Below are 12,654 nucleotides of genomic sequence, written 5' to 3'. Positions count from 1 at the left end.
CTAAAGATCTCAGCAAGGCTAATTGCACATGCAGGCTGATAGGGGATGAGGTAAGGCCAGCACAAACAGTATCCAAGAAGCGGGCAGCAGAGAACAAATCAAACTAGCCGAACTGTCTAGAGCACCAGAGCATCCAGCCATGGGATACGGGAGATCAGTGTTCAGCGGTAGGTTACAATCAGGGACTCAGGCAAAGCTTTAGAGAATGGGCATGTGACATGTACAAGACCAGAGCCGTCGGCTGATGAATTTAGGTACCTGAACAATAAGGGACAGAATGAAGGGAAGGAGCAACCATTCCTGATTCTAGTTCCTTGACTTAAAACTGGGTGTTTTTCAGAATAGTTCAGAATTCTCATTCTTCCATATTAGTTGGGAGGGATGGAGGGGAAAGCAGACAAGAGGAGAGTCCTCCACAGGTTATTCTCAAGCTTCCTTTGGTCTGTATTTTAATGGAGCATCAGCCCGTGATGATGTCAGCTGGTACAGACCAGACAGAAAAGCAGGCAGTTAAACATTATCTGTAGATGCATTTAACAAGTACCCAAATGTTAGAAGGCATATTATTGGATTGAAAATAGCTCAGTATTGATGGAACTCAAGTTTGTCTAGTAAGAAAAAAAATCCTCAAAAAAGGAATAAGGAAGTTGAATAAAATTAGAAGGATTTTTATGACAATGGAGATTTCAGGGAACTATCTGAATGAAGAGAAAGAGTTTGGCAGTTTAGAGGCAAATAATAAAGAAAAAGCAGTTATATTTCCATCATTAGCAATGAATAATCCAAAACTGAAATTAAGAAAACAATTTCATTTACAATGGCACCAATAGGAAAAAAATACTTAGAAAAATATTTAACAAAGGACAAATCTTGTAAACTAAAAACTATGAACACTGTTAAAGGAAATTAAAGACCTAAATAAATGGAAAAACTATGTTCATGGATTGAATGACTTACTATGGTTAATGTGGCAATTCTCCCTAAATTTATCTACAGATTCAATGCAACTTCTATCAAAATTCCAACTGCCTTTTCACAAATATTAATCAACTAACCCTAAAACTCATATGGACATATAAGTGACCCAGAATAGCCAAAATCGTTTTGAAAAAGAACAAATTTAAGAGGACTTTTCTACTTCCAGATTTTAAAGCTAAAATAACCAAAACTGTGTGGTATTGGCATAAGGATAGACATATACATGAGTCCAGAAATAAGCCCATACATTTATGGTTAATTGATTTTGGACAAGGTATCAAGACAATTCATTGGAGGAATGAAATTTTTTCTACAGATGATGCTGAGAACAGCTGGATATCCACATGCAAAGAATAAAGTTTCACCCTCACACCATATATAAAAATTAACGCAAACTGAATCAGTCCTAAATTTAAGAGCTAAAACTAGGGGTGCCTGGGTGGCTCTGTCAGTTAAGCGACCAACTCTTGGTTTCAGTTCAGGTCATGATCCCAGGGTTGTGAGATCAAGTCCTGTATCACGCTCTGCACTAGGCGTGGAGCCTGCTTAAGAGTCTCTCTCCCTCTCTCTCTGCCCCGCATCCTGTGCTCATGCACTCTCTCTCAAAAAAAAAGAGAGAGAGCTAAAACTACAAAACTCTTAGATAAAACACAGGTGTAGCTTTTCATGACCTTAGACTAGGTAATGGTTTCTTCACTATGGCACCCTAAAGCCTAAGCAACCAAAACATAAAATAAATATATACATATAGATATATACATCATATATGTATGTGTATGTATATAAATTTGAATATTAAAATATTTGTACTTAAAAGGACACTAAAAAGAACGTAGAGATGGGGGTGCCTGGGTGGCTCAGTCGTTGAGCATCTGCCTTCACCTCGCGTCATGGTCCCGGGTCCCTGGGATCGAGACCCGCGTTGGGGTCCCTGCTCAGCGGGAAGCCTGCGTCTCCCTCTCCCACTCCCCCTGCTTGTGTTCCCTCTCTCGTTGTGTCTCTGTCAAATAAATAAATAAAATCTTAAAAAAGAAAGTAGAGATGGGGCACCTGGCCGGCTCAGTCGGTAGAGCATGTGACTCTTGATGCTGGGTTGTGAGTTCAAGCCCCCCGTTGGGCACAGAGCTTACTTAAACAGAAAAAAAAAAAGAAAAAAAAGAAAGTAGAGACAATCCACAGAATGGGAGAAAATATTTGCAAATCGTGTATCTGATAAGGGTCTAGTATCCAGAATATATAAAGAACTTGTACAATTCAACAATAAAAAAAAACCCAATTAAATAATGGGCAGAGGATTTCAATAGACATTTCTCAAAGAAGAAATACAAATGGCCCATAAGTATATGAAAAGATGTTCTACATCATTAGTCACTAGAGAAATGCAAATCAAAATTACAGTGAGATATTTCATACCAACTAGGATGACTGCAGTCAAAAAGACATAACAAGCATTGGCAAAAATGTGGAAAAGTCGGAATCTTTGTACACTGCTGGTGTAAAATGGTGCCGCCACATTGTTACACAGTTTGGCAGCTCCTCAGATGGCTAAACATAGTTACCAAAGACTAGCATTATTCAGCCCTAAAAAGGAATGAAGTGCTGATGATTCATTCTACAATATAGATAAACCTTGAGGCATTACACCAAATGAAACATTATGAAAGTGAAAGACAAAAAGGGCCATATACTGTATGATTCCATTTATATGAAACACCCAGAATAAGTAAACCCACAGAGACAGGAAGTGGATAAGTAGTTGCTAGAGGGTGGGTGGAGTGGGGGCGCGGGGGAGTGACTGCTAATGGGTATGGGTTTCTTTGCAGAGTGATAAAAATGTCCAGGAATTAAATAATGGTTATGGTTAAACAAATTTGTGAACATACTAAAAAGTACTAAGTTATATATATTTTTTTGAAAAAAAAAAAAAAAAAACACCAGAATTATATGGTATGTGAACTATATCAGAAAGAAAAAAAGCTAAACCTGAAAAAAAATGTCAAAATGCAAAAGGTCAGCGGCCCCGCCATCTCCTGGTAATGCGCCAAAATGCCCAACACAAAGGGGGAAGAGAGGCGCCTGCTGTAAGTTCTCCAGGCCTTTTAGAACACAGGGTATTGCTCCTTCTGCCACACATATGCCCATCTACAGGAAAGGTGAGATTGTGGACATCAAGGGAATGGGCACTGCTCAAAAGCAGTGCCCCACAAATGCTACCACAGCAAAACTGGAAGAGTCGACAGTGTGGCCCAGCATGCTGTCGGCATTACTGAAACCAGCCAAGGTCAGGGCAAGATTCTTATCAAGTGAATTAAGGTACATCTTGAGCATAATAAGAGCCGCATGAAGGAAAATGATCAGGAAAAGAAGGAAGCCAAAGAGAAACGTACTTGGGTTCAACTGAAGCACCAGCCTGCAGCACCCAGACAAGCACACTTTGTGAGAACCAGTGGAAAGGAGGCTGAGCTGCTGGAACCCATTCCCTAGAAGCCATGGCATGATAGTTACAACAACAAATAAAAGACTTTGCTCTGGGCTGTAAAAAAAAAAAAAAAAAAAAAAAAAAAAAGAAAGAAAGAAAGAAAGAAAAGAGAAAAAGAAACAAACACAATGCAAAAGAAAAATAGATAAATTTCAGTACGGTCATGTAATGAAATTCTATTCAGTAGCTAAAAATGCATAAGTGAATCCAAGTACCAAGATGGATAGATCTCAAAAACTTGACGTTAAGCAAAAAAGCAATCTGTAGAAAGATACATATGTACAATAACATTTTTTAAAACGCAAAAAGTGTTCTATAAAAATACACACATGTATAACAAAATATAAAAACATGAATGGAAAAAACACACCAGAGTTAAGACATCAATTCACCCATGGAGAAACTAGGAAGGGAATGGGGATCTACATGGCACTATAAAAATCTGAAGCAAATATGTGAAAATATAAAGAGAAGACAAAGCTGGCTGGTAGGTTGATAATTACACTACATTACTGCCTCTCTTCTGCCTCCTAAAAATACTTCAAATAAAAAGTGAATAGGACCCAACAGAAGGGAAACACTTCTTTCTTTCGCCTGTACCTAAACTCTAATCCATGTTAAACTGTTTTTTTCCCTCATGGCAACAACCATTACAGTTGATAATCATTTCTTTAACCTGTATCTTCGTTGTCTTCATCTCTATCATCTTGCAAAAATATTAATTTCTACTGGCATTCTAGCATTAATCAATTGCTTAAATATATGAGAATAAATATACATAGTATAAATATACAAATAAATTTTGGTTTTGAAGATTAAAAAAGGAGGAGAGCAAAGCATAAAAGTGGGCCAGCTTGGGAGATCAAAATCAACCAAGAACTAAGTGTCCAATGCTTCTATAGAGAAATGCATGAGGGGAGCGTAGGTGGCTCAGTCAGTTAAGCGGCCAGCTCTTGATTTTGGCTCAGGTCATGATCTCAGGGTCTTGAGATCGAGTCCCATGTCAGGCGCCTGCTCAGCGGGGAGTCTGCTTGAGATTCTCCCCCTCTTCCTTTGCCCTTCCCCTGCTTGTGGTGCTGCTCTCTCTCTAAAGTAAATAAATAAATCTTAAAAAAAGAAATGCATGAGATAAATAAGAGAAAATGTTGGAGTGAATGAAAAGTTAGCAGAAGATCAAATGTAAAGTTGAAGAAGCCTCTGAGATGTTGGTACCTGATCCATTTAGACTTTCACCAACCTCCACATGGCAGAGTCCCCTACTCACTGCCAAAAAGCAACACCCATATAAGCTTAAGATACTTGTCACAGAATGCCTTACACCACAGTCATCTGATTCAGAGTCCCTTGAGAACAAAGATGGGTCATTTATCTTTGTATCCACACTGTCTTACTTGTAAGGGTAAAAAAGATGGGACTTCAAGAAATGTTCGTAATAGACCACGTAAGAATTATTGGGTAACACTCAAGTTAGTGGCTACAAGGATAGACGCACAAAGTTATGACTGCACAGAGTAGCTATCAAAAAGTTACTGTTCAAGGGGCTCCACTTTTCACAATTCTTTCAAGATCTAACAGGGTGGGTGGGAGACCAGGCTTCAGAGTCACACCTGAATTCAAATTCTAGTAACACGTGTTCTGAGTTATGTGACCTTAGGCAAATTATTTACTCTTTGTAATTCTCAATTTCTTCATCTGTAAAATGTGTACACAATTCTTCCCTCTTAAGTTTACTGTGAGGATTAAAATAATGCACATAAATTGCTTAGCACAGTGCCTAACACAGCATTAGATAAAAAACTGCCATTACTATTTTTAAATGAATTTTAATATGATCTTTGATATTTGGAAAACAATTCCTATCTCCTAAAACAAAGGTTCATACTTAAGAAGGCAAATCATATCAAAATTAAAACAAATTAAAAAAAAATTTTTTTTTTTTTTAAAGATTTTATTTATTTATTTGACAGAGAGAGACACAGCGAGAGAGGGAACACAAGCAGGGGGAGTAGGAGAGGGAGAAGCAGGCTCCCTGCAGAGCAGGGAGCCCGATGCGGGACTCGATCCCAGGACCCTGGGATCATGACCTGAGCCGAAGGCAGTCGCTTAACCAACTGAGCCACCCAGGCACCCAAAAAAAATTTTTTTTTTTAGGATTTTTTGTCATCTCTACACTCAACATGGGGCTCAAACTCATAACCCCAAAATCAAGTCATATGCTCCACCAACTGAGCCAGCCGGGCATCGATTTTTATTTTATAAACAAACAAAAACATATCTAGACCCCACCTTTGGAGACCCTGATTGAGAAACTGGGGTGAGTCGTGCCAGTTGAGCCTCAGTTAAGAATCATTATTATAGGGGTGCCTGGGTGGCTCAGTCATTAGGCGTCTGCCTTCAGCTCAGGTCATGATCCCAGGGTCCTGGGATCGAGCCCCGCATCGGACTCCCTGCTTAGCGGGAAGCCTGCTTCTCCCTCTCCCACTCCCCCTGCTTGCGTTCCCTCTCTGTGTCTCTCTCTGTCAAATAAATAAATAAAACTCTTAAAAAAAAATCATTATTATACAATACTAATTTGAAAATGTTATTCTGAAAGAACATGTATGACAGCTTTTTAGTCTCAGGATCCCTTATACTCTTAAATCCTATCAAAGACCACAAAGAGCTTCTGTTTATATGGGTTGTACCTACCAATACTGTATTAAAAATTAAAATGAAGAAATCTTTAAAACACAAATTAACAAGCACACAATCCATTATCATAAGAGTGATGGTGCCATTACGTGCCACACAATCTCTGGAAAAACTCTGCTATATACTCATGAGGGAATCAGCAGAACAATTAAATGATAGCTTAGAATTATTATGAAAATTGTGCTGTCTTCCAGACCTCCCTGAAAGGTATTCAGGCATGACTGACCTTTGCAAAAGAAATATTAACTGAAGTCTAACCTGAAAAGAAAAATAAAAACTGCCCAAAACAAGAGTTTTTTTACTTTATTGGGTTTAAGAAACCTGTCACAAATTTTATCCTCACTGTATGATATAATGACTCATAAGTTGTTCTACAGCAAGTTAGGATCCCATCAGAAATTTAAGCTATTTCTGCTTTACATTTATTTATTCAAAGAACACTGCATCTGGCAAAGCCTGCCCAATCTTATAATATATTCAAAGTCCATCTGGAATTTTATACAGCCTTAACATGCCACCATGCATTTTTCCACTTGCTATCAATTTTTAAAATTAATAAACAAAATAAAAGGATTAGAAGTAACGAAATTTTCCAGCACCACCAGACCACCATTCTCTCCAAATCATGACGGACACAGCAGTACTACAACACAACTCACATTTCTCCTGTGCTTTGATTAAAAAAACAAAAAACAAAACCCTCAATAGCATGCAACCACCACTGGAATCAAATCTAAACTTTCACGGCTGAAAAATCTCGTAATGATCAGCCCTGACCTATGTTTCACCTATTCCCCTCCCAACCTCACAGGACAGATGGAAGAAAGGAAGGGAGGAAGGAAGGGAGGGAGGGAAGAAAGAGAGAGAGAAAGAGAGAGAAAGAAAGAGAAAGAGAGAGAGGAAAGAAAGAAAAAGAAAGAAAGAAAGAGAGAAAAGAAAGAAAGAAAGAAAGAAAGAAAGAAAGAAAGAAAGAAAGAAAGAAAGAAAAAGAAAGGAAATTTATTGATATGCCTACCAATGTGTTCTAGGGATATCTGTTAGGAAGACATAGGGGCACCTGGGTGGCTCAGTCGTTAAGCGGCTGCCTCAGGTCATGATCCCAGGTTCTGGAATCGAGCCCGCATCGGGCTCCCTGCTCAGCAGGAAGCCTGCTTCTCCCTCTCCCACTCCCCGTGCTTGTGTTCCCTCCTCTCGCTATGTCTCTCTCTGTCAAATAAATAAATAAAATCTTTAAAAATAAAAAAAAATAAAAATAAAAATAAAGGAAGACATAGAAGTCCTGCCCTGATAGATTACAGATGACCCAGGACTACAGATAAGAATGCATTACTTCAAGTGTGGTAAGCATTCTAAAATTCTGTAGGGTGCGCCAGAAATATGACAGAGTTAACTAACATAGCCTAAAGGGCCAGCAAAGGCTTCTGTGAGGAAACATAGCTTACCTGAAACCTGAAGGAGAAAGGAGGTTGGGGTGGGTGGGTCCCTGTCTTTTTAAACTAGAGAACACAGGCTGGCCCAGGCCTTATCTCTACTTGAGCCTCGCTAGACCATGGGAATTTCCTGCTCCTACCTTCACATCGGGCTGACTATATCAGCAGAGAGCCTCATTCCAGTGACTGAACTGTCCTGGCTTTAAAACTAAAAGTCTTCTGCTCAGAGAACCCCTCAAGACAGTTGGTGACCCCAGCCCTCATATTACTAAACCCACTATGACGCTCTGGCCTACTGAAAGAAAATTTATGGTCCCATAATGGTGAAAATTTAAAAGACAGAAAATAGCAAAACTCATAAGAACATACACCCATTGGAATTCTCATACATTCACAAACAAAGTAAAAGTTGGTTTGACCACTATGGGAAATTTTTTTGGCAATATCTACTGAAGTAAACTGATACCCACCCGATAAACCAACAATTCCACTCCTGGGTATTTATCCACAAGAGGAATTAGAGTGTAAGTACACCAGAAGACTTGTACAAGATGTTCCTAGGAGCTTTGTCACAGGAGCCAAAAACTGGAAACCACTCAGATGTCTATCAGTAGGAGAAGGAATACTACCGGGCCGGAGGAAAAAATAAGTAGGAACAAGCAATAACACCAATGGATCCTACAGACAGGATGCTGAGGGAAAAAGTCAGGCAGAGAGGGCAAATACTGTAGGTACTCCATTTAGATGAAGTTAAAAACTTGGCAAAACTAACAGATAGTAGACAGACATCCGAACAGTGATTACGTAGGGAGGAAGAGAACAGTAATGACCAGGAATGGGCATAAAGAACCTATACTAGGGTATCAGAAAGTTTCTCTACCTTGATCGGAGTGGTAGTAATAGAAATGCATACACCTGTAGAAAATTTACTGACCTGCACATTTTACCCAGCCCATTGTATTTTATACCTTGACTTAAAAATTTTTTTAAAGAACTAAGATTTCTGCTTCTAAACAAATGAATTGGGCGCCTGGGTGGCTCAGTCGTTAAGCGTCTGCCTTCGGCTCAGGTCATGATCCCGGGGTCCCGGGATCGAGTCCCACATCGGGCTCCCTGCTCGGCGGGAAGCCTGCTTCTCCCTCTCCCACTCCCCCTGCTTGTGTTCCTGCTCTCGCTATCTCTCTCTCTGTCAAATAAATAAAATCTTTAAAAAATAAATAAATAAATAAATAAATAAATAAATAAACAAATGAATTAACAGGGACCAGATCTACCCTCCCACCTGAAACAACCAAAACAATTAAAAACTAATTAATTTAAAAAGTGGACAGTAGACAAAATACATGAAACACCAGTTTTCTTAACACTGGACCACTGGACATCAGATGACAACGAACAGTGATTCTTGAGAGACAGGACACAAACAAGAGATGAGCCCTAACATTACCTACATACTGCGGAGAGAATTTCCAGGCAATGGTGCAAGGAGGAGAAACTGAGGCAAAGCCTGGCGTGGTCCCAGAGTTAGGGAGGCAAAGCTGAAAGACCAGGAAGAACAAAGCAACAAGAGTACAGAAAACAGAGTACCAGAGAACAGAGACTGGAGACTGCAGGGGGTGATTTTCGAGCACAGTACCCATCAGTGAAAGCACGTGAGGAAACTACCAGAAGCCAAGGAAAAGGATCATTGGAAAAGAATCAGAGGGAACGGTACCCAGTGCTTACACGGGGCCAGGAACAGATTTGTTCCCAAATCGCTACCCTGGAAAAACTCATAATTCATGGTATATTGGGTAGAATACACAGAAATGTCTTGCCTAAGTAATGGGGAACAATTAGGCCCTAGACAGAGCTCCATATCCACTTAACAAATATATGTAAGGTCATAAATGTAACAACCAAAAGGATCAAACTGTTTCCAAGTAACCTGAGTGCATCCCAGAAATCAACTCAAGAAGATTTACAGGAATATGAAAATATCCAGGATGCAAAAAAATAAAATTTACCATGTCTGCTACATACCTAGTAGAAGGCCTAAATTAAAGACTGACCATACCAAGAACCATGAGAGACGATGGACTCTGAAAAACAAACTGAGGGTTCTAGAGGGGTGGGGGGTGGGAGGATGGGTTAGCCTGGTGATGGGTATTGAGGAGGGCACGTTCTGCATGGAGCACTGGGTGTTATGCACAAACAATGAATCATGGAACACTATATCTAAAACTAATGATGTAATGTATGGGGATTAACATAACAATAAAAAAATTAAAAAAAAAAAAAAAGACTGACCATACCAACTGCAGGCAGAGTGAAGAAACCCAAATGCTCTTACACTACCTAAGGGAATGTAAAATGGTACAATCACAATGGCAAACAGTTCACGGTTTCTTAAAAAGCTAAAATACCCCTACCATATGGGTAAAGCCATTCTACTCCAACCAAAGAAAATGTATATCTGTACAAAAAAATTGTAACGAGGGGCGCCTGGGTGGCTCAGTTGTTAAGCATCTGCCTTCAGCTCAGGTCATGATCCTGGAGTCCAGGGATCGAGCCCCACATCGGGCTCCCTGCTGAGCGGGAAGCCTGCTTCTCCCTCTCCCATCCCCTCTGCTTGTGTTCCCTCTCTCGCTGTCTCTCTGTCAAATAAATAAATAAAATCTTAAAAAACAAAAAACCAAAAACCTTCTGACGAATATTCACAGCAACTTTATCTGTAATTGCCAAAAACTGAAAACAAGTGAAATGTCCACCAACAGATGAGTGAATAAACAAATGGTGGAACATCCATACAGTGGAAAGCTACTCAACAATAAAAAGAAACAAATCATCAATGCTGAGAGACATACTGTGTTCATGGATTAGAAGATTCTATACTGTTAAAATGTCAATTCTCCTCAAAATGATCAATGGCTTTAACACAATCCCAATCAAAATCCCAGCAGGCTTTTTTTGTACAAGTTGTCAAGCTGGTACTAAAATTCAGATGGAAATGCAAAGGATCTAGAATATACAAGAGTCAAAAAAAAACTCCGAAAAAAAGAAATCAAAGTTGGAGGGCTAACATTACTAGATTTCAAGAAGTATTAGAAAGCTACAATAATCAAAAGCTGGTTATAGGCAAAAAGCAATAAACGGATCAATGGAACAGAAGAGAAAGGCCAGAAATAGAGCATATATGACCAACCACTTCAACAAAGGCACAAAAGCAGTGCAATGGAGAAAGGATAGCCTTTCAACTAACGGTGCTGGAGCAATTAGATATGCATACACCCCACAAAGAGAGGAACTTAGGATCCATACCTTGCCCTAGATATAAAAATTAACTAAAAATGGGTCATAACTTAAATGTTAAATCTAAAACTGTAAAACTTCTACAATACAGGAGAAGACTATATGACAGCAAAGCATGAAAGTAAAATTGATTCATACTTTCTGGAAGCCTCTTTAGGAACATGTATTAAAAACCTTATAAACTGGGGGCGCCTGGGTGGCTCAGTCGTTAAGCGTCTGCCTTCGGCACAGGTCATGATCCCAGGGTCCTGGGATCGAGCCCCGCCATCAGGCTCCCTGCTCGGCGGGAAGTCTGCTTCTCCCTCTCCCACTCCCCCTGCTTGTGTTCCCTCTCTGGCTGTGTCTCTCTGTCAAATAAATAAGTAAAATCTTTAAAAAAAAAAAAAAAAAAAACCTTATAAACTGTATATACAGGGGCGCCTGGGTGGTGCAGCCAATTAAGCGCTTCTTGGTTTTTCAGCTCAGGCCATGATCTCGGTACTGGGATCGAGCCCCGCGTCGGACTCCGCGCTCAGCCCAGCCAGGAGTCTGCTTGAGATTCTCTCTCCCTCCCGCTTGTACTCTCTCTCTAGAATAAATAAATCTTAAAAAAAAAACAAAAAAAAAACTGTATATACATTTCTCTGATCAAATCATTCAAAAAAAAAAGGGGGGGGGACAATCAAAAAAGATCAAAATAAGGTAAGTTCACGAGAAAGCATTTATTAGGACAGTTACTGAAACATTTTTCTATTCCTTTTTCTCTGTAAACTACTAAATAATCTAAAATAATTCTACAATGCTACACTCTAAAGTTGTGAATTACATGATGTAGGAATTATCAATATAAGAAATACGAGCCATCTCATACTATAGAATATAACCTTTTTCAAAGATTTAAGCAATATGGAAACCAAAGCTCAGAAAATTTATAGTTTACCAGGGACAAAATGGAAACAAGAATCAATCATAGGGTAAAGGATTACAACATTTCTTACAGACATTTTCTGCAGTATATTTCCTTCTGAGAGCCTTTCACTAATGAGCTTCATAATTTCTAAAAATTTCTTATAATCCTGTCATCCTTTCCTGTCCTATTTATAGTTATTTATATGAAAAGATACACAATCATAAGTTCTTAAGAAGTCTTTTCAAGTAAGTGAAAATATAAAAAACGTTTCCCCAAATGTATGGAGTACTGAGTAATCTGAAACCCACCTCAACAAAAGAAATGGATTTGCTGCTTAAACTACAAAAACACAACAAAGGAGTCAACCATATTACATCTTAAAGGCAAAAAGAATTATAAAATACTGGAAATAAAATATTTTATTTTTGTTATCTCTAGGGGTATCTTTCCAATCCCTAGCCTTTAATAATTTTTCTACCAGGCTGAAATTAATCCTGCCAGGACTCATAGTTTCACCCATATGAATTACTGACTCTTAAATGTAAAGCAAGTTTGGCTAACCAGCTATTTTTATAACCTTGCCACAAAGACTCACAAGTCCCCATAATATGAAAATAATCATGCAGCTTTAAAGACTAATGGAAGTTTTATATACTGGGTCAGGAGGGGGAAAAAACACAAAACAAAAGCAAGAGATCATGGGGAAAAAATTGTGCTAAGAAGAATGAATTTATAAAAATCTTTACTTACGCAATGAAGCTAGATAGAACAAAGATATTGTATCAGATGGTGTCTAAAGCTATACTTTATTCCAAGATCTATAAATACTGGCCAACAGAAAGGTTTAATTTGGCTGTGAAGAAAATGAATTATTCCACTAAACTATTATGGGCAGA

The 12,654-nt window shown here is 38.9% G+C and overlaps 1 protein-coding gene across 10 annotated transcripts in view; it reads right to left on the bottom strand.

The window, feature by feature from the left end:
• MTA3 (metastasis associated 1 family member 3) overlaps positions 1-12,654 on the bottom strand; it is a 231,789-nt gene that overhangs the window by 131,259 nt on the left and 87,876 nt on the right. The window contains exon 1 of one of the 10 annotated variants that reach the window (XM_078056243.1): positions 259-313. The exons of the other annotated variants lie outside the window; for them this stretch is intronic. Within the exon in view, the coding sequence (XP_077912369.1) occupies positions 259-298 (40 nt within the window). The 5' untranslated portion in view covers positions 299-313. Of the gene's footprint in view, positions 1-258; positions 314-12,654 lie in introns of those variants that run through there. 10 annotated transcript variants of the gene reach the window in all.

The sequence above is a fragment of the Halichoerus grypus genome, chromosome 10 (assembly GCF_964656455.1).
Source record: "Halichoerus grypus chromosome 10, mHalGry1.hap1.1, whole genome shotgun sequence".
NCBI lineage: Eukaryota > Metazoa > Chordata > Mammalia > Carnivora > Phocidae > Halichoerus > Halichoerus grypus.
This window is presented reverse-complemented; position numbering and strand designations above follow the sequence as displayed.